Source organism: Hemitrygon akajei, chromosome 4 (assembly GCF_048418815.1).
Source record: "Hemitrygon akajei chromosome 4, sHemAka1.3, whole genome shotgun sequence".
NCBI lineage: Eukaryota > Metazoa > Chordata > Chondrichthyes > Myliobatiformes > Dasyatidae > Hemitrygon > Hemitrygon akajei.
In genome coordinates, this window is record NC_133127.1 from 43,404,728 (window position 1) to 43,428,314 (window position 23,587).

General features: G+C 39.0%; 1 protein-coding gene across 3 annotated transcripts in view; it reads right to left on the minus strand.

Annotated features, from left to right (window-relative positions):
- Positions 1–802: 802 nt before the first annotated feature.
- Positions 803–23,587, minus strand: part of ccser1 (coiled-coil serine-rich protein 1) — a 1,375,213-nt gene continuing 1,352,428 nt past the window's right edge. For 2 of the 3 annotated variants that reach the window (XM_073042460.1, XM_073042461.1), the window contains one exon: positions 803–11,240. In XM_073042460.1, coding sequence (XP_072898561.1) covers positions 10,740–11,240 — 501 coding nt within the window. In that variant the 3' untranslated portion in view covers positions 803–10,739. The remainder of the gene's footprint in view (positions 11,241–23,587) is intronic. The other variant, XM_073042462.1, reaches the window with a different exon arrangement.

The window sequence follows — 23,587 nt, forward strand, 5'->3', positions numbered from 1 at the left end:
CCATTTCTGTTCCCCTCTCTCACCTTATCTCCTTACCTGTCCATCACCTCCCTGGTGCTCCCCTGCCTTCCCTTCCTTCCATGGTCGTCTATCCTCTCCTAAAAGGATCCCCCTTCTCCAGCCCTTTATCTCTTTCACCTTTCAACTTCCCATCTCTTCACTTCACCTCTCCCCCTCTCCCAGTTTCCCCTGTCACCTTGCCCTTCTTTATCCCCTCCCCCCCCCCCCCACCTTCTTGCTCTAACTTCTTAGCCTTTTATTCTGGTCCTGATGAAGGGTCTCGGCCTAAAACATCGACTATTTACTCTTTTTCATAGATGCTGCCTGGCCTGCTGAGTTCCTCCAGCATTTTGTGCGTTTTGCTTGGATTCCCAGCATCCACAGATTTTCTTGAAACAATGAACCATTACTATTTAGCATTTTGGATTTATTTATTCACTTGAATTTTAATTCCAAAGCTGTTGTGTTGGAAATTAAACTTGCAAGGTTTCACAGAAACAGAGCTGTGGATGGTGGTCCAACAGCTTGCTCTTCCAACCGTGATACCTACTTTTGGAAAACATCACTTGGGTAATGTGTAAGATTTTCCGGCTGATGTCTACCTAATCTATGAAAAGTAATGAAGAAATTGCTGTCAAGGCATGATAAATTGTTTTTGATTGATCATACCTGCATCAGCTTGCATCACTCTGTTGCTTGAACATCTATGAATACAGGTGTTGAGCTTCGGAAGAGGAGAAGCTGCATTTGTGATTTAAAATAATAAACTCATCCAGACCATTTAAAAACAACTCCAAGACAATTGTTATATATCATTTTATTAAATACAGTTTTTTTCTGAACAAATGTTTGCCATTTTAAAAGCACTTGGTAGAATTTAGTTAGGACAATCTGTAGTTGCATTTAACTTTAAAAATCTTCAGAACTGACAACTCCAATTGCCAACTGAAAATCATCATTGAGTACGAAACAATATTTGAAAAGATGTTGATGTTGAAAATTTAAACATCAGTAATAAAAGAGGTAAATGAATAAATACCAATTTAATGTAAAAATAAAACAAGATCAATTTAAATTTTGCCCAAATCTAACATAATTCGTTATAGCTGATAATTTCACTGTCCACATAATTTTTGCATTTAATGACTATTTACTGTCTCTGATTATTGTTCCTGATTTTGTCTTTGATATCATATTGCACATAAATTAAAATAAATTCAAACTTAAAATAATATACCCATTACTGCTAGAATAAGGAAATGCCTCTTCTAGAATGCACATTTCAAATCCCACATAAAAAATGTACAAAGACAATGAACCTCAACAGCCTGGGTCAGATCACTTACCTGACCCCGCAGCACTGAAGAAATGGCTGTCAATTATCATAAACAACCACTTAGAATTACTTATTTAAGTCTCAGAGATGTACAGACTATCCACTGTTCTTTGTCAAATGCATTTTTCATGGTATCCCAGACCTTGACAGCAAGTCTGAAAATATTTACAGCTTCTTTTCACACTCCCGTGATAACAGAGTATAATTCCCTCCCCAAGTTTCTGTGTGTCCATGTGGATCTTGATGAAAGCTTAACAGTTTATATTCATTTTCTACAGTCCATCAAGTTCAGGTCACAAAAAAATAAGAAAGTATTTTAAATTACTGTTCTCACAACAATCAGTCAGATCATGTTGTACTCGCCCCTCTTTAACTTTCCCTCCCCACACCAGAATATATCCATGGGTTGGAGATTTAAAGGTTTGGGGGTCACCTAAAAAATGCACTTGTCTTGTAAATGTTATGCTATTAAATGCAGCATGTACATGGCAGATTTCTGAATTCATTTTTCCACCATCCAGATTACTCCTGCCCCCTGCCCTTCTAATATTTTATGCTGTAAATATCAATACGATTCAGAAGGCTTTAATAATTTTATCACTTCAATATTAATACAGTACAGTACCTTAACACTTCAAAGGTAGCAATACAGTGTTTTAAAGAAACCCTGTTTGCTCATCCCACCTTCACCCTAAGGTAAGACTTGAATCTGCCATATTTCTGCTACAAGTCAAAAGCAGACATCAGTACATAGACTTCAAAGACAGACAACATTCTTTCAGCATTGTTAATATCTACTTTGTGCAGAGCACCATTCAATTCCTAACACAAATCAAAGTGTCTCAGAGAGCTGAATAATGTGAAACTGCTCTTATTCCTGCTATTTCCTCCCTCCTCATGGAGAAAAGAAAAACAACGCAAGAGAAATAAATTGGGCCTTGCAATACAAGGTAGTGACTATGGCGATATCAGCTATCTCTGAAATATTGAGATGTGCCCCACCAGCATGCAAAAATGGAGGATGCTGTTGAAAACAACAGTTTCAAAAAATTGCACATATTGTATATTAAGCTCATAAAATATCTCAGCTAATGATATATATTAACTGTGCTTTAGCAGTGATGCATTGAAAGAAATATACCACAGGAGTAAATATCTCAGGTGTGCCACAGTCTCCTTCAAAAGAGTAGTGCATTAATCCTTTGAGTACTATTGTAATCTTTATTCTCTCTGTTCTATATATAGATATTTTCACATTTGTGTTTTTTTCCCAAAGAACAACGCTTAGGAATTCATCCCATCTGACTCATTCTGTTTTAAAATATGTAGTCAATGGAATGAAAATTTGGAAGTGGAGAGTGTTCAGTCAATCCTAAAATACACATTTGGCACCATAAGTGAAAGAGTAACTTCTAGATGAATACACATGATGCCCAGTGCCTTATGGTTATTATGGTCATTACTAATTGCAAAGGTTAAGAGAGATGGATGTTAGGAGAATCTTGGGTTTTGGGATTCAGGCATGCTGAAACTGCAACAAACACAATCTTATTGAATAGTACAGACTAGAGCTGGCTGATTGGAAGGAAAATGTCTAACCAGTGTCTCATTAGGGTCCATTTGTAGCACAGAGATGATGTTTGCATATGCATGCATTTAGAAGCTCAACTTCAAGTCAATGTTGACTTAATTCCTGAGGCAAACAAGAGGATGGGCCAACACCACCATTTGTGAAACAAAGGCTCCCCAATCACCCTACCGTATAGCACTGTTCTCTTGCATTAACTGCTCTTGATGTAATCCTGGAAAATATGATCCATTTCTCTCGATGATGAAAGTTGCTGATAATTGAAGTCACCACTGCCTTCGAGCTAACAGAACCTACTGAAAAGGGAGTTTGAAGATCAAGACCTTAACCCTAGCACAAAATTCATAGTCTATCAGGCAGGAGGGAAAGCCTCAACTCTGTACACTTTTGAGACACTGACAATCTAAACCTGCCACTCAAAGCACCAGAGAGAAATCATTCAATGCTGTCTCTGCAAATCCTCCACATGCATTAGCAGGGTAGTAAAATAATGTCGGTGCCCTTCTCAGACTAGTATCCCCATCACTGAGTTCCCAATTACTCTCTGTTCTCTCCAATAGGCATTCAACATTATTCACATGCTCAACACTAGACTCCTGAACCAGGCACTCTATTCTAAACTCTTTCATGGCAACAACTCTCCAGCTGAATAGAAGAAAAGATTCAGGCTCTCTTTGAAAGCCAGTAACTGTCGCCATTATCCTTTTGGAATCTCTAACCAATGAATAGGTAGTGGAAGGAGCCTACTACCTCCCAAGCTGCCAATCACATCAAACACTTGCTACCCCATCTGTGGCAGAGATTGTGGCTTCCACATTGGCATCATTACTCACCGAGCTCCCAGGACCAGAATGGGAATGCAAACCACTCTCAACACAAAGGGACCACCTGTTAAGCAGAGAAATTTATACATTTGGAACCTCATTAACATTATCATTCTCTATTGGATCTTCCTTTTATGCTTAGGGCTTTTTACTGACACGAAAACAAATTCAAGGAAATTATAATGTGAATAACACAGGATTCTTTCAGACACATGAATTCTTTTGGGGGAAAACTTCCCTGATTTCTCTGACCAAAGAAGCTTTTGCAAGCAAAATGAAAAGCGCATATTAACATATTGATTGTAATCTGCACACACAAGAACACTGACTTCTTTTCCTGCACACCTGTTTATACCACTAAAGAGTGCACGTTCTTGTTTGACCATAGAGAATTTCATCCTGGATGAAGCTTCAATTGACCATCATAGTTGTGAGCATCATAGAGTGTGGAGCTGCAAAACCAGTGGAATTTCATCAGCTTCTGAGCAACTGAGTTGAGCATATCTCACACTTCCAGTTTCTCATTTGTGCCCAGTGTTCCCACAATATAAACAGGGCAAATTTGACACTAACAAGATCTGACATGGTTATATTGTTTAGCAATCTGAAAGTGTTATTGTCATCATTAAACAGAGCAGACAGTTTAACTCTGTCAATCTGAATTGGGCTCCAACTTTACTGCATTATCCATCGTCACTATTTATAAGAGGCACATGATCGGCAAACTGGCAGATTAATTCAGTACTCAAAGCATTAATTGACCATTTGACATTCAGAGAACATTTCAGTTTGATGAAAAATACCAAAATGTCAGATTAACAGAAGATCAAAAATCCAAACTCTGCAGAAATATAAATTGAGAAATGCAGATGTGTGCTCAAGCATTTGCAGAACGTTTCTTTAAGTAAACAACAGTGTTAACTGAGAAAACTTAGGAGGGCTAAAGCTTCCATAAAGGGAGTGAATAGAAAGCCATCTCACTAACACATTACACATTTGTATGATAACAATGGCAGCTGGAACGTCTGGATTATAATACTTATTATTTGCTATTTAAAAGCAAACAAATCTCAGGTGGCACAGTAGCATAGCAGTTAGTGTAATGCTATTACCGTGCCAGCGACCTGGGTTCAGTTCCCACCTTTGTCTGTGAGGAGTTTGCACTTCTTCCCCCCACCCCCCTCCCCCGTGATCGCATGGGTTTCCTGCAGTTGCTCCGACTTCCCTCCACATTGCAAAAACGTATGGGGTTCGTAAGTTCATCGGTCATGTGGGTATAATTGGGCAGTGTGGGCTCATTGGGCCAGAGGGCTTATTTACCATGCTTTATGTCTAAATTTTGATAAAAGAGCATGTTTTAACTCTAGATGTTAAAAACATCCAGCTACATTTTCTTTAACTTAAAGACAATCAAAAGGGAGGTTGACCAGGGGGTTTAACAAGTGGCAATTTGATATCACTGATATTATGCCTTTGCCCAAAATAATAAGGGATTCCAGGTGTATGAACAGAGCTGCGTGCAGTGTCATCTGAACCAACACCTGCATCTACATCTCCAAGACACTATCAATAGACAGGACATCACTGAACTCCATCGCTGTGTGGCTCAAAGTTAATAATTTCCTCCCTTCAATACTAAAGTTTGGTCTAATTATATAATCACCTTATTGGACACCAACATTTCAGTCAATTAAACAAACCATATGATCCATAGGAGAAAATGGAAAATATTACATGGCATCTGGGGACATATTTTGGAAAATTTCAAGATTATGCAGTTACAATCAAATCTCTTTAAATCTAAATGATAACATGGTAGTTGAAAGTTATGCCTAATGTAGTTATTAGTTTCTACGAAGTCACTGCTTACTTGCACAGAGGAAATATCTAGTGCTCCTCAGCAGTGATAGCAAGTTCACAATGTGCCCACTTTAATTTCTTTCCTGGAGGTGTCAAGGAAGCAAATGGGAATTAGCAAAAGAGAAGATGGAGTGAATGATCTCAAAAACCTTTCATGTTGTAGCAGCCACCTCAGGATTCAGTCCCTGTGTAACAGGCCATAGACAATTCAATGTCTGTTCCAACAAATTGCCTTTGAATTTTTGACCTGAAGTTCATCATTTTAAATAAGAAAATCTATCTCTGCCTTAGATAATTGATTGAAGTCGTATTTTATTCCCTCCACTCAAACGTAATAGAGAACACATGGGAAGCAAAATATTGAACATTAATGGTGGAAATATGCTTTTAGTCAATTGTTAATCTCTTGTATTCTACCTATAAGAAGCTGCTGAAGTAAATTCCCCATCTACTGAATATTGTGCCATACAATTAAAGTTATAAAAAGGTACCATTTTCTATGAAATATATAAATCAGTACAAATTCAATTGTGTTTAAAGAAATATATTAGGCTTCCTTGCTATAAAACATTAACTTAGAAGAAAAGAAATCTGTGGTTACTGCTACTAGGTCTTGTTTGCAAACTGCCTTCAAGTAAATATCTGGAATCACCTCAGGCTTAACACAACAACCAACCCCATAAGAGGTAGCAGGACCTGCACTAAATATATATTCAACATCAATAAGGCAACCCTCATTGAGAAGGTATTTATCCATGGCTTTCACCCACCAGCACATGTTTTGGCATTGGGTAAGTGGTATCTTCTTGGGATAAGCCCAAGTAGAACAAAGATTATTTGAGCTAATCCTTTCCATTTTGAGTACTCTCCATTAGACATAAGACCGGACTGAGCTACAAGCTAAGTAGAATTTTAATTCTCCCAATGAGCTTCGCTATCCATAATGTAAATTAGTGCTGAACATCTAACCTCAATAGATGGCTTTCAAAAAGTTTGTATTATCTGTTGCTATGCTTACCATCTTTAAGTACCCACACTTGCCTTTGTTCTGTTCGTATTTATATGTTGAACAATTTCCAGTATTATTGTATTCTCTGGCAGTCTGAATGAATAAATATCTTCTTCTATTGTTGTTACCTCACCTCAGTATATTATTTTAATACATTTCCACCATATTGCTCTGATTTTGGGAACTGTGGATTTTTATTATTACAGATCCAATTTAGGCAAAAAACTAATTACTTGGCACAGCTGCACTCAGGTCTCTAGCTCCTTTGGTGACTTATTGTTATGTTGTAGTATTGGAACAAAACACTACTCTCAGGAATATAGGAAAACATGCAGTTACAATCTATTATTGCTATTTTGTGCCACTTCTATTCGAGAAGATTAAAGCCATGTCCCAACAAAGTTGCTCATGTCTCTTTCAAACCTATAGAGTCTTTGAGATAGTATATTGCTGCATTTAAATACAACAGCAAAATTTATTTACTGATTTAATGATCACAGCAATGCCTGTTCATACATGAGAGCTCCTCCCTCTCAACCATCCAGTAGCTGTTAAATGTGATTCAACAACAATAATAATGCACAAACAAATGATTGCAGATGCTGGAAGTCTGAATCTTAAAAAAAAACACAGAAAGATCTGGAAACGTTCAGCAGGTCAAAAACCTTGCATCAAAACTGAAAGAGGAGCGGGGTGATGGCCAGTTGAATGAGGATGGGGAGTGGGCAGGGAATTGATGAAACAGGAGCTCAAGGTGATAGGTGGACTGAGGAAGGGTGAACAATGATGGGCAAGTTTTACCAGGAAGGGAAGGAAAAGGGGTAAGTGGGAAAATATGTCAGCCATTAAAGATAGAAATGAGGAAAAACTGCTTCTCCCAGAAAGCTGCTAATCTTTCAGTTTCATTTTAGGAGCTCTATGGAGGTTCATTCATTGGCTGTATTTAAGGCTGTGATGGGAAACTGTTTGGTCCATAGGAAAGACAATGATTAAGGATAATAGGTGGCCAAGAATCACCTCAATCATGAGGTTGAGTGGCTGCTTTCAAAACGTACACCTTCCTACTACTTATATCTTACATTTTTACATATAAAGTGTAAATCCCAAAGGGATCTCAGATGACTGTGAATAGATATACTAAATGGATTTGGAGATATACACTCAGGATAAAGTTCAAAAAAAAATTATGAAACTCATATTAAATAGCAGTGTACTCAATCAAGCTGGGTAAGATGGAGATTTTGGAGATTTGATAAGATATCATAAAGCACATAATGTACATAGAGAAGATTAAGGTTTCTGCAATTAGTGAGTGAAAATTAAAATGGATATAAACTTAGTTAAGAATGATGAAAACAGAGATTTGAGGCAGTTTCCCAGAGCAGCTCTGTTCTATGTTTAGTTACGTTCACAGAGCAATCAATAATTTCCGATCCACCCAGGGGTAACAAAGTTAAATTTGCCATTAATACAAAAGTGTAGTGTTGGTTCCTTAATAAACTAAGGGGTAATGTTAATGTGGGAATATGTGCTAACAACAGGGCCAGCGGGCTTGAGATGATGGTTTGAATTAGGAATAGCAGCAATTAAACTCTGAATAGAAGCAGACAATGTTGTGAAACAGAAATAATATTTGGAGTGGTGGTCAAAAAGGTAATACTTTGAGTTGGTAACACTGTAAAGAAAGTTAAGTAAATGTTTCATTTTATTACAAAAGATATAAAATATAAAAGACATGTTGTAATGTCAGGTCACGCAAAATATCAAAAAAAGATTTTAGACACAAGTCATTCTTCAGGTGCTGGAAATCCAAAGTAAAATACACACACAAAATGCTGGAGGAACTCAGCAGGTCAGGCAGCATCTATGAAAAGGGATAAAGAGTCGTCACTTCAGGCAGAGACCCTACATCAAGACTTTGGGATTAAAGACCTTTGATGAGACCCCTCATCAGAACAAGATCTTAGTTTGCTTATGCTCTACAGTTTAGAAAGATAAGACCTCAGGAGGTACTGCAGAGATTGACTGAGAAGTTACCGGATGGGGAAAAATGTATGGGGTTATTCAACCCATGGTCTGAGATAATGGGACGAAAGTGTTTACAGTTAAGAAATGAGACAGGTATACAAAAAGTAAGCCATTTGCATTAATTGGAGGTGAATGGGAGTCATCAATTCAAAACAAATGTGAGAAATGCGGATCAGAGAACATCTCTCTGAGCAGAGAGCTATGAATGTGGAATTCATTTTGAGACTGTGGTGGAAGGAAGCGTTCCCAAGACTGGCCTTAACACCTGCTTATGGTAGAAAGCAATTGATAGTAACATGCAAGATTCCTGGAACTGGTTGTCACTGAACTATCAGAGAGTGTTAGACTAGATTTGTTAAGGAAGCAAAAACAGAAAAAAAATCTACTTACAAGTACAATAAATTCAATATATTTCTGTGGAAAATCAAAGAAGAAATTATCATCAATTTCTTTATCCCAAGGTAGGGGAGTCTGAAACTAGTTTTAAGATGAGAGAGAAGAAATTTAAAAGGGATCTGAAGGGCATGGTTTTTTCCACACAGAATATAGTAATGAGCAGCCAGAGGAAGTTGTGGAGGCCAGTTTAATTACAATGTTTAAGATACACTTGGACAGGGACATGGATAAGAAAGTTATGGAGAAATATTGGCCAAATGTGGGAAGATGGAACTAGCTCAGACTGACATCTTGGTTGGTATGGATCGAAGGGAATTTTCATGCTGTATTGCTCTAAGACTTGTAGAATGAGACTTGAGGAAGAGAGATCAGAGCACAGTTGATTGTAGGATGAGATGTAAGAATGTAAGGGATGGAATGAAGAATAGACAACACAACCTGTTTAGCTACTCAATAAGATCAATGCTGAATTGACCTTGAACTTAACCATGATTAATTTTCCCATATAACTTCTTTTCAGATTACTGTAGGTGGGGGATTGGGGAATGCTGGAACATAGTTCATTTACTCAGTTCCAGTTATCTGTTCCAGAGACAGCTTCCCCATTCAGTTCAAACTCAATGTATATCGATTGATAATGATGGGCATAATGTAAGAATTTTCCTTAGTTCCAGTGGACATAAAACAGGAAAGATGAGTAAAGACACAAAGCACGGCTATCTTAACAAACATAAAAACAAAATAACTTTTTGGTAATTCAATTTTTGAGCCATTTCAATGCTTGTTTTAGAAAAAAATGAGCAATCCATATCTTAGCAACTGTTATTTTCAGCACTGTGTCATTCAATTAAAGAAAACTCCTACACATTTTCAGCCTCATTTTCATGGTATGAAACATAAATAGCTTTCTTTTTCAAATCTTGTCCCCAATAAAAGTCACCGGGTTGAAAATGGAACATGAAACTTCAGGGAAATGGCTTTAACTGAAGGAAATACTTCTCCTTTCAATGTCCTGTGCCATACAAAGCTGGCACATTGACAGTGACAACAATCCTTTCATTCATAATCCACGAAAGACATACCTTCTTGCCTTGTTGAATCAAAAGATTTAGTAATAAAATAAGTTGACATTTCTCATCACCAAAGCATGCCATCTTGTGAAATCCACATCCAGAGAATGCAAGGTTAATTTTTAACATGCTTCCTTTGTCTATAAGTAAGAAGTTTCCACATACAAATGCATTTTATCTATTAAAACATTCATTTCTATTTCTTGTAAATGATACAGCCAGGGACTGCCTAATAGTGTAGTGATAGCACACATGGAATGAGATTCCACTGGCCAGCACAATCACGGAGAACCATACAGCATAGAAAGAGACCTTTTGTGCCATCATCCCTGTACTGTATCCTTAAAAAAATCAATGCTACTGTTTCAGCTCTCTTTCTCTTTCTCTCAAATGAAAGATACCACTCATAACCTCATCTCAGTTAGTTTAAGGTTCCCATGGAAAATGGCTTTTATCTTTTTGGGTAGAAATAGTAATGAAAAAATCTGTGAAATTTTGGAAAATGTGGGAGGCAGCAGTGTGGAAAGCTTTCATGAGTTTCCCAAGTGCATTCTCCCTTGGTACCTGGATGAAGTTCTACAGAAGCAGCTATGAGATTTGTACTTCTTTCTCTGGCCAGCAGTTGGTTTTAGCCATCTTTCTGACCCAGAGCCTGCAGGTCAGAGGTGTATAGACTGTGCTGAAGAAAAACATTCTTTCTACTGTACATGTGCAAGGAGAGAGGCCCACGAGGAGGCTGTCCAAGGCGTCCGACGAATACAGACTGCTGCCTGGGAAGGGGTAGCTTTTCCTTCCGACTTTTTGTCAATTCTGAGACTTCTTCTGCATTGACCACAGCCTTGACTTTACTCTGCAAGGGACTCCAGCAAGATCCACTGCTCTGAATATTTTGTGACTGTTCCACTGAAGGATTTTCCACCCCGCCATTGAACGACTTAAACGCTCGTCCAGCTTCTTGCAATTTCTGGTTCTGTCCAGTTAATGTGCTTGAAACTTGACAAGGCTTAATCTCACAGGCAGCTGCCTGCCCAGGTGATGAGTATTTACATGGGTCCTCTGTGTGTATAGGTACTGATCTTCTGTCCCTTGTGTTGAAAGTTTGGTTCACAGTTCGATTTAGATGTGAAACCTAGGGCAAGAACACAGAGAAAAGAAATCACTGATAGAAACTGGCAGATGGCACATTGTGCAGAGTTCATATAAAAATACTAAAACATACAGGGGTAAAAATGTCTTCTCAATGGGGCACCTTCAGTCGCCTCGAGCAGAAACCATACGCTACAATATATAGCATTTTCAAAATTTACTGTTATTAAAGCTTGCATCGCATTTTTGAAAAGGAATACAATGTATCAAAGTCAAACTAAATTTATTGTCCAAGAAAGTATATGTCACCGTATACTACCTTGAGGTTCATTTTCCTGCAGACATTTACTGGAAAATAAAAAAACTATAGAAGTTATGAAAGACTATACATAAACAAAGGTAGACAAATAACCTGTTACAGAGTCATACAGAATGGAAACAGACCATTCAGCCCAACTGATCCATTCCTGTCAAGAATTCACGTCCAAGCTAGTCCCATTTGACTATGTTTGATTCACATCACTCTAAATCTTTCCTATCCAAGTGCCTTTTGTTAATATACCTGTCTTGACCACTCCCTCTGCCAGTTCATTCCATATACATACCACTCTCTTGGTTAAAAAGTTGCACCTCAAGTTATCAGTAAATTGTTCCCCTCTTACCCTAAACCTTCGTCCTCTTGCTCTTGATCTCCCAAATTTCAGAAGACTGTGCACATTCATTCTATCTGTCTCTCATAATTTTATACACCTCCATAAGATTACCCATTATTCTTCTATGCCCCAATCAACATACTCCCCACCTGCTCATCCTCTCTCCATTATTCACTCCCTTAAATCCTAGCAATTTTTTTTTTATCCTAAGCAACTGAAGATGAATATATATATATTCCATTTTTCCAAGGGATATTTATTTACAATAATTTCAGTACCTATTCAATCAATGATTTGATTCAATTATCTTAAAATATGATGGAAAAAATTCTGGTCATTACAAGATTAAAACCAAAAAGGCTGAAATTACTCAACAGATCAGGCAGAGAGGGTGTTAACATTTCAGCTATGAATCTTCATTAATCCAGTTCTGGTGAAAGGTCATAGATGCGAAACATTAACTCCTTCTACACTGTCTGACTGACCTGTGGAGTATTTCCAGCATTTTTTTAAACTCCAAAAATTCAACATCCTTGGTTCTCTTGTCTCTTTCTGGATGTTAGACAAGTATGTACCACTGTGTTGAAAGTCTAAGGGAAGGCACAATTCTAAGAGCTTTATGACAACTTCTTGACATTTCAGACCTGTGTCACTTGATGCATTATCCACAGTGCCCTTGCATCTGTGCCAGAACCTTATGTCTTCAAGATCTAATACAGTGGATAGAGCCCAGAATCCATGCTGACAGCTGAGTGCTGCTTTGTCCTCATCTTAAGTTGACCCTGGGGCTTTGTTCATCTGCTGTGCAGCCATCCCTCAAAATAAATGGGTCAGTTCACCAACAGAAGAAATAAAATTTTTCAATGAGCTGTGTAGTACAAGCATATTGTAGATCCATTAGTTATAGCTAATGCATTAACACCAGGAGAAACGCAGATATTATCAGTGATCTGTCAAGATCATTATATTTATTTACCTCTTTTGTCCAGTCAAACCCAATAATTCTCCTCAACTAGTTTACCCGATCATTTAATCTGCCTTAGTGCTTTGAGTTATATATGTTATTTTTTTTAATACAGAAAGGTACTGACAAAAAGCATCAGTGTGAATAATTGTAGCAATCTGATTGCACAACTGAGAGATTGAAGCTTCCACATCAATTAGCTTGGCAAAAATATGATACTTCTCCATTTAACACAAAGACTTGCACTTCAATTTGGGTCAGCAAGTTTGATTTTCTAATTTCTTTGTACGTAACCTCAAATATTTATTGAATCTTTAATGTAACTGCATAAAAGAGTCAAAAATGAAGCATAAGTTAATGTATTGTGTAGATGATCCAAGGTGCACTCCAGTCAAACTCAACAGCGGACACTGAGTGCCCCTTCTCCAGGCTATACTGATAGCTTTATCTTTCTTTTCTTCATTTTTATACAGATAATCAGCACAATAAATACCATTGCTGTTTCAACTGGACTTGTCTCAAAGCCACGCATGGATGCAATTCAACTCACCTTTTGTGAACTTATTAAGAAATGTCCTTATTGATCGAAAATAGAGTTAATTTACTTCAATAGATGATGGCAACTATGCAATTCTAATCCTGTTCAAATCCAAACCTACAGTACCTCTTTGGCATTCAGAGATCTAAAATGTGTCCGAGATTAAAAGTACGAAAAGCAGAAACTTCGTACTTTCTCCCCCAAACAATCTTCCAAATTATGCAAGAATCATATTGTAAAATATACCCTTTGCAGCCAAATTAGAGAAGAATGAGCCTAACTTTTCAAAAATTATGGTTCCTCAGAACAATGTAAATGACAAACACGAAATATTAAAGCACTAATGACCTTGCTGTATGCCTCGTTAAGCTAATATTGACCTTAAATATTGTTAGTAGCATCATAAATTAGTGTTTTATTCAAACAGTGAAAGTTCAAGATCATTGCTGATTCATTACATCCTTTGTAATTAAACATGCATAATTTTTAACTTGTAATGAAGCTATCTTATGATCATTTAAGTAAGTTTTTATGCACCTGCAATTAGTGTAGCCTTTTCATCTGCCTACAGTTTAAATTGGCATTAATGTCATAGTCTACCAGTTATTGGAAAATAATAAGTTATCTGTGCTGGCAATGCATGGCCTATTTTACTTCCTGAAAATCATTATGCTTATGTATGTTATATTTCAAAATTCTGGTCAATTCGTTCATGATGAACCTGACATGACCATCAGATTTCATCTCGTACAGAGTAAGCATCATGTTAAGGGTCACAAAGTCATAGATTCTGACAGCATGGAAACAGGCCATTTGGCCTAATTCATCCAAGCCAAAATAATATCATTTAAGAAGGACTTGTATGGATACAAGGAAGATAGGGGTCTTCGTGGGATATTGGCCAAGCACAGTAAATTGAAACCAGCTGAGTGGGCACTGTTGTCAGCATAGACTCAGTGGGTCAAAGGGCCTGTATCTGCATTGCTTTGTGAGTCTGACTAAAATATAATCCGGCGGCCCAGTCAGCAGTGGGAGCAGAGCTTAGTGACGAGGTTTCTCACAGGTCAGTGATGCTTGTTTAAAAGGAGAGCTTCGCAGGCGCTCGGGGACATTCCGGTGACCCAATCAGTGGCAGAAGTAGAGTACAGCAATGAAGTTACTCGCAGGTCAGCAATGCTCGTTTAAAAAGAAAGCTTCGTAGGCTTCTGGGCTTACTCTGATGGCCCAATCAGTGGTGGGAGCAGAGCACAGCGAATTAAACAAAAGTTCAGAAGGGACAAGCAGGACATCCATTGTTGGGACTAGGCCAGTGGTGAGAGCAGGAGTATCAGGCATTGGCTCAAAGAAGGCTTCGGCTCAAAAGAGGCATTGGCTTTGGCTAAGTTCCTGTTAAGCTTCCTTTTTTAACCTCTTACTGTACCCAGTGTAGTAAATAGCCATTGTGTGTTCTTTGTATCAGATGTTTGAGTCCTGGGAGACCCAGAGTCTCCCAGGGAACTACATCTGTGTGAAATGTGTCCTGCTGCAGCTCTTTGAAGACCATGTTAAGGATCTGCAGCAGCAGCTGGATGACCTTTGGCTTGTACAGGAGAGTGAAGAGATGATTATCAGGGTTACAAGGAAGTAGTCACCTCTAACATGCAGGAGGCAAGTAGCTGGGTGACTGTCAGGAGAAATAGAAATGTGAATAAGCAGCTGAGAATGCCCCCTGTGGTTATTCCCCTCAATAATACACATACAACATTCGGATACTGTTGTGGCGGATGACCTCCCAGGGGAATGGCATGGAGACCCGTTACTCACACTGAGCATAGCTCTGTGGTGCAGAAGGGGAAGAGGGAAAAGAGGGGAGTGGTAGTGACAGGGAACACAATAGTCAGCTGAAGAGTCAGGAGATTCTGTGGACGTGAACTGGACATGTGCATGGTATGTTGCCACAGAGGTGCCAGGCTCAGGAACATCTTGGATCGCATCCACAGAATTTTGGAGAGGGAGGGAGAGCAGCCAGATGTCTTGGTACATCTTGGTACCAATGGCATAGGAGGAAAAGCAAAGAGGTCCTGAAGAGAGAATTTAGAGAGTTAGGCAGAGAGCTGAGAAGCAGGACCTCGAGGGTAGTAATTTCAGGATTGCTGCCTGTGCCACACACCAGTGAGGGTAGAAATAGGATGATCTGGCAGAAAAATGTGTGGTTGAGAAGCTGGGGCAAGCGGCAGGGTTTCAGGTTCCTGGATCATTGGGATCTCTTCTGGGGGAGGTATGACCTGTATACAAGTGACGGGTTGCACCTGAACCTTAGGGGGACCAATATTCTCAGTATAGCTGCAGGTTTGCAGGGGCAGGTTTGTCAGAGCAGTTGGGAAGAATTTCAACTAATTTGGCAGAGGGGTGGGAACCAGAGTGAAGGGACTCAGGATAGGACAGATGGTTAAAAGGCAAGATAGCATGCAGTCAGACTATCAGAAAATACAGGCAGATGATAGGATAAAATTGCAGCCCGCATGGTGAATATCAGTGCATTAGGGATGCAGAATCAAATAGGGTAGTAAATACAATACACAAAGTGTTATATCTCAATAGTATAAGAGTATAAAAAATAAGGTGGATGGTCTTGTTGCATTATTACAAATTGTCGGGTGTGATGTTATGGCCATCACCGAATCATGGCTGAAGGATGAAGGATGTAGCTGGGAACTGAATGTCTGAAGTTACACATTTTATTGGAGGGTTAGGAAGGTAGGCAGAGGGGGTGGTGTGGCTCTGTTGGTAAAGAATGGTATCAAATCAGTAGAAAAATGTGACACAGGATCAGAAGATATTGAATCCTTGTGGGTTGAGTTAAGAAACTGCAAGGGTAAAAGGACCCTGCTGGCAGTTATATTCAGGCCTCCAAACAGTAGCTGGGATGTGGACCACACTTTACAACAGGAAATAGACCAGGCATGTCAAAAGGACAATGTTATGATAGTCATGGGAGATTTTAACATGCAGGTTGATTGGGAGAACAGGTTGGTAATGGATCTCTAGGGAGTGAGTTTGTTGGATGCCTATGAGATGTTTTTTTAGAGCAGTTTGTCGTTGAGCTTACTAGGGGTCAGCTATACTGGATTGGGTATTATATAATGAAATGGAAGCGATTAGGGAGCTTAAGGTAAAAGAACCCTTAGGAGGCAATTATCACAATATGATGGAGTTCAACTTGAAATTTGATAGGGAGAAAGTAAAATCTTATGTAGCAGTGTTTCAGTGGAGAAAAAGGAAATTACAGTGGTATGAGAGAGGAATTGGCCAAAATAAATTGGAAGGAGATGTTGGCAGAGCATCAATGGCATGAGTTTCTAGGAAAATTGAGGAAGGTGCAGGAAAGATGTATTCCAAAAATGAAGAAATACTCAAATAACATAATAGTATAATCATGGCTGATAAGGGAAGACAAAGCTAATGTAAAAGCAAAAGAGAGGGCATACAACAAAGCAAAAATTAGTGGTAAGGTAGAGGATTGGGAAGTTTTAAAAACCTACAGAGTGCAACTAACAGAATCGTTATGAGGGAAAGATGAAATATGAAAGTAAGCTAGCAAACAATATCAAAGTGGATAGTAAAAGCTTTTTCAAGTATGTAAAAAATAAAAGAGAAATGAGGGTAGATATAGGACCGCTAGAAAATGAGGCTGGAAAAATAATAACGGGTGACAAGGAGATGAAGATGAACCAAATAAACATTTTGCATCAGGCTTCATTGAGAAAAACATGAGTAGTATGCCAGATGTTGAAGGGTGTGAGGGAAGAGAAGTGATTGCAGTTACTATTACAAGGGAGAAATAGCTCAAATATCTGAAAGATTAAGGGTACTTAAGTCAGCTGGACCAGATGAACTGCAACTTTGGGTTCTGAAACAGGTAGCAGTAGAGATTGCGGAGGCATTAGAAATGATCTTTCAAAAATCATTAGCTCTGAGGTGGTGCCAGAGGATTAGAAAATTACATATGTCACTCCACTCTGTGAAAGGAGGAAGGCAGCAGAAAGGAAATTTTAGACTAGTTAGCCTGACAATAATGGTTGGGAAGGTGTTGGAATCAATTGTTAAGAATGAGGTGATGGAGTACTTGGTGACACAGGACAAGATCGGACAAAGTTAGCATTGTTTTCTTCAGGGAAAATACTGCCTTACAAACCTACTTGAATTCTTTGAGGAGATTACAAGTAGGATAGATAAAGGGGATATAGTGGATGTTATACATTACGACTTCCAAAAGGCCTTTGACAAATTGTCACACCTGAGGCTGCTTACCAAGTTAAGAGCCCATAGTATTACAGGAAAGATACTAGCATGGTTAGAGCATTGGCTGATTGGTAGGAGACAGCGAGTGGGAATTTAAAAATCCTTTTCTGATTGTCTGTCAGGGACTAGTGGTGTTCCGCAGAGGTCAGTATTGGGACCACTTCTTTTTATGCTGTATATCAGTGATTTAGATGATGGAATAGATGGCTTTGTTGCAAAGTTTGCAAATGCCAATAACATTAGTGGAGGTAGTGTTGAGGATACAGGTAGACTGCAGAAAGTCTTAGACAAATTAGGAGAATGGGCAAGAAAGTGGCAAATGAAATACTATATAGGAAAATGCATGGTCATGTATTTTGGTGGTAGGGATAAATGTGCAGACTATTTTCTAAACAGGGAGAAAATCCAAAAATATGAGATGCAAAGGGACTTGGGAGTCCTTGTGCAGAACATCTGAAAAGTTAACTAGCAGGTTGAGTCGGTGGTGAGCAAATGCAATGTTGGCATTCATTTCAAGAAACATAGAATATAAAAGCAGACATGTGATGCTGAGGCTTTATGAGGCACTGGTGAGTCCTCACCTTGAATATTGTGAACAGTTTTGAGCTCCATATCTAAGAAAAGATGTGCTGGTATTGCAGAGGGTTCAGAAGCGGTTCACAAGGATGATTCTGCTCTGGGGCTCTGGGCCTGTACTTGCTGGAATTTAGAAAGATGAGTGGGAATCGCATTGAAACTTTTCAAACGTTGAAAGGCCGAGACAGACTAGATGTGGAAAGGATGTTTCCCATGGTGGAGGTGTCCAGGAAAAGAGGACACAGCTTCAGGATAGAGGGGCATCCATTTAAAACAGAGGGGGCAGAGATATTTCTTTAACCAGAGGGTGGTGAATTTGTGGAATTTGTTACCATAGACAGCTGTGGAAGCCAGCTCGTTGGGTGAATTTAAGATGGAGATTGATAGGTTCTTGATTGGCCATGGCATGAAAGGTTATGGGGAGAAGGCCATGGAGTGAGGTTGAGGAGGGAGAAACAAGTTCAGCCATGACTGAAAGGCATAACAGTCGATGGGCTAAATGGCCTAATTCAGTTCTTATGTCTTATGGTCTTATGACTCAGATCTGAAACCTTAATTTTGTTTCCATTTCCACAAATTCTAATGACCCTGCAAAGTGCTCCCTGCATTTTAAGTTTTTATATCAGATCTTGCATCATCTACAGTTAAAATAAGACCGCAGGAGTATGCCACCAAGTCTCTCAAGCCATTCAATGATGTATTGTCTGATGTAACTCAGAGTTTTGTTTTCTCTTTATTTTCATGTCCAAATTAATGATGCTTGTTTTCCTGCAACAGTCATGAACATGGTACCAGCCTCTTTCTTCAACGTGATGCCCAGATCTCCTATTCTTTTTACAAAGCTGAGGGTTTCGCCCAAACTTCCTGTGCCTCCTCCAATACCTTCTAACGATTTTAGAAATCATTGGTCTGCCCTTGCCTTTCGTGACCTTCCTGCTTTTATTGAGTTAGAAGTAAATCAAGGTTTTAAATCTTTTTGCTGAGCTACTCCGAATATTCCACTACTGAATTAACAAGCCTTCATCATTTGGAGCAGTTAATTGCTGTCTGCATGAAAAAGCTGAAAAATTATTACCACAGTTCTGTCCTGATTTCCACACAATCTAGCATATTACATCCCATTTTAATGAACTGTTTACTTTAGTAAGATTGCAAATTTGTGTACAATATCTATTTTGGTTCCAAGCAATAAAACTTCATCATAGATGGTTGTGAATTTTCATTTACATAAACACACAATGCAGTATCAGAGGAAGGTCCTTCCTTTTACCCATCCAGTCTCACACTATTTCACACATATTTCACACCCAAGATCATATTGGAAGAGGTAAGAAGCTATTTTATTCTTAGTTTAAGAGAGTTTTATAAAGAGGAAGCACAACAGAACACTAACAAACTAGATACACAAAAGGGTGACTCTTGTCTCTACATTCACAATATCTTGTCCAAATGCCAACTAACCCTTTGTCTCAACAGATCCATGGAAGCTGCCTGACTTGTTAAGTTCTGCTAGCTGTTCTCTATCATTGAACCAGAATACCCTTTTTTCTACCTTCACTACTTTCTCCGGTAAGTGTAACACTATATTCAGCATTTAGTTATTGTACTTCCTCAATATAAAGATGTGTGAAATTATCTGTCTAGGTCGCACATTAAGTGTTTCATTGTATATTGGTGCATATGAAAATAATAAAAGAAATACCTGTGCAAATTCTGAAACATAAGGCTAAATTACCAGCAAAGTTCTCATTTCTTCTACACAGTTGAACAGGTGAATGGATTACAGATCTAAATAACACTATAGAAGTATGAAATCTGATGCATCCCAAAGGAGTTTTCAGGACAACTGACTTTATCTATCCATAACATTATGGTGAGCTCTTTTCATGTGGTTGTATATTTGATGGGGTTGGTGGAGAACCCACCATATTGACTCTTAAATGTAGGATAAAAAAATGGCCATAGAACTTGGAAAAGCCGTTCAAGTTCAGAATAGAAATTAGAACAGTACAACACAGTATGAGCCCTTTGGCCAATAATTTTATGCTGAGCTATATAAACATATTCTACAATCAATGTAACCCTTCCCTTCTGTACAGCTATTAACCCTCCATTTTCCTTCCTTTTATGTGCCAAACTCAGAGTCTCTTAAGAGTGCCTATTGTATTTGTATCTATCACCATGCCTAACAGTGGGTCCAGGCACCTACCACACTGAATGCTTGAAAAAAAGACTACCTCTGACATCTCTTCTAATGTTTGTTCCACTCACCTTAAAGGGATGCCTTCTGGTATTGGTCATTGTTGTCTTGGAAAAAGGTGCTGGCTGTCCACTCTACCTATGCCTCTCATAATCATAAACAACTCTATCAAATCACCTCTTTCCCTCCTTCACTCCAAAGAATAAAGTCCTAGCTCACTCAACCTTTCTTTTTAAGACATGTTACCTATTATGTAAATCTCCTCTAAACCTTCAATGTCCTTCCAAAAGTGAAGCTATCAGAACAAAACAGAATACTCCAATTGTAGTCTGACCAGAGCTTATAAAGCTGCAACATCATCTCACAATTCTTTAAATCAAACCCTTGATAAAGAAGGCCAACACATCATAGACCTTCCTTAACCACCCTATTAACCTTTGCAGCAACTTTGAGAACCTATGGACTTCAATTCGATCCCTCTTCCTCCAAACAGCTATGAATCCTGATTTTAACCCTATACCCTGCCTTCAAGTTTGATCTTCCTGTGTGAGATCTTTCACTTCCACCCAAAAGTTCAGATGCAATATGCCACAACAGTGTAGCAATCCACCAGCAGGACACTCAGGTGCCAGCCAAGATTATGCGCCCAAGTTAAACAGAGGTTCAGAATCCACTGGTAGAGAAGCATTTGCACTGAGTCACACTTAAGCACTGAGCATGAATTAAAGTACAATTAAGCTGCACACTACAATTAAGTGTACACAGTGATAATGGAGGATGTCATCTTGACTTCGCTGAATGTAGCATATATAGGGTGCTCACTGCTGTAAAATGGCTCTACACCCAGTAAAAAGGAATTCAGTTTGCCTACCATCTCATTGATTCTTCACTCAACCCTGGAACATCTGGACATCAAGAAGGCATACATCAGAATGCCCTTTATCAACTACAGTTCGGCATCGTCTACTCAAAACTAATCAATACGCTTCAAGACCTCGACCTCAACACTTCCTTGTGTAATAGAATCCTTCATTTCCTCACTTGCTGACTCCAGTCAGTTCTGATTGGCAACAACATCTCTCCACAATCTCCATCAGCACAGGTGCATCTCAAGGCTGTGTGCTTAGCCTCCACTCTACTCAATTTACACTCATGACTTTGTGGCTAAATGAAAGGTGGTAATGACTCAGGTTATAGGGGGGAAATTGAAAACCTGGCTGCACGGTGCCACAACACCATCCTCTTACTCAATGTTAGTTGGACCAAGGAGCCAGTTATTGATTTCAGGAGGAGGAAACCACATGTCCATGAGCCAGTCCTCAGCAAGAGATCAGAGGTAGAGAGGGTTAGCAAGTTTAAATTCCTTGGTGTTATCATATCAGAGGAACTGTCTGGGCACAGCACATGAAGGAAGCACACAGTGCCTCTACTTCCATAAGAGTTTGCAAAGATTCAGCGTAACATCTAAAACTTTGACAAACTTATACAGATGTGTGATGGAGAACATATAGATTGATTACATCACAGCTTGGTATGGAAACACCAATATCCTGAAATGAAAAATCCTACAAAAAGTATTGGATATTGCCCATCATTCAACATGTCCACATGGAGCGTTGTCACAGAACAGCAGCATCCATCATTGGGTACCCCCAGGTCATGCTCTCCACTCACTGCTGCCATCAGGAAGGTGGTACAGGAGCCTCAGGAATCACACCACCAGGTTTAGGAACAGATATTATCCCTCATGCATCAGACTGTTGAACCAGAGGGTACAACTTCACTTGCCACATCACTGAAATATTCCCACAACCCGTGGAGTCACTTTCATGGAGTCATCACATATTCTCAATATTTATTGTTTATTTGTTTATTATTATTGTTTTTTTTTGTATTTGTACAGTTTATTGTCTTTTGCATACTGGTTGTATGCCCATTTGGTGCATTCTATTTCATTTCATTGATTCTATTAGGGTTATTGGACTTATTGAATATGCCTGCTAGAAAATGAATCTTAGGTTTGCATATGGTGACATACATGTACTTTGATAATAAATTTACTTTGAACTTTGAAAAATTTCTATCTCCTTGTGTTCAAAGAAGTTCTATCTGAACTAATTCTAAATTAGGCTGATGCTTTAACTGACAGAAAACAGAAGTAAAATTCGCTGCAAAGTCCTTTGAATCAATGGTGAGAGTGAAAGATAGCAGCCTTCTCCATTTTTTCTGTGAATATGGCTTTACTAAATGAAAAGTCAGAGATCAGGGTTTAGGTCAGTGCGCTTTGAGGTCGAAGTCCTGTGATCCCTGAGGGCAGGACAGCAGATACTGAGGACATTGGTAGGTGAACCCCATGGTCAAATTTCAGAGGAAGATTATTATTCAAGTACATACATGTCATCGCATATAACACTGAGATTCTTTTTCTGCAGGACAGTAGGCCCCAAGGGTGAGGGCCAGAGACCTCCAAGGTTGGCAAGTCCTGGGGTCAGAGGTCTGTATGGGGCAGATCCAGAGGCCCAAATTCATTCATTATTGGATTCCATCAATCCCCAAGGATGGAGGTAGATTTGGCAGGTGCTGAAGACCTATGTTTCTCGAGATTAAGGACTGTGGTCAGCAGGTCCCAAGAACAGGGCTGGTGATAAAATCCTAAGGCATGGATGGAGGATTGGCTGACAGGCAGGAGGCAGTGAATGGGAATAAAGGTGGCTTTTTCTGGTTGGCTGCCAGTGACTAGTGGTGTTCCTCAGGGGTCAGTATTGGGACAGCTACTTTTCACATTGTTTGTCAGTGATTTGGATATGTAACCGATGGCTTTGTGGCAACGGTTGCAGATAATACTAAGGTGGAGGGGTAGGTAGTACTGAGGAAACAATACATTTGCAGCAAAAACAGACAAATTGGAAGAACGGGCAAAAAAGTGGCAGATGGAACAGTGTTGGGAAATGTATGATAATACATTTTGGTGAAAGGAACAATCGTACTGACTATTATTTGAATAGGAAGAAGGTTCAAAAATCAGAAGTGTAGAGGGACTTAGGAGTCCTTGTCCAAGACTCCCAGAATGTTAATATACAGGTTGAAACTGTGGTAAAGGCAGCAAATGCAACGTTGCATTCATTTCAAGGGGAAAATAATATAAAAGCAAGGAGATAACGCTGAGGTTCTATAAGAC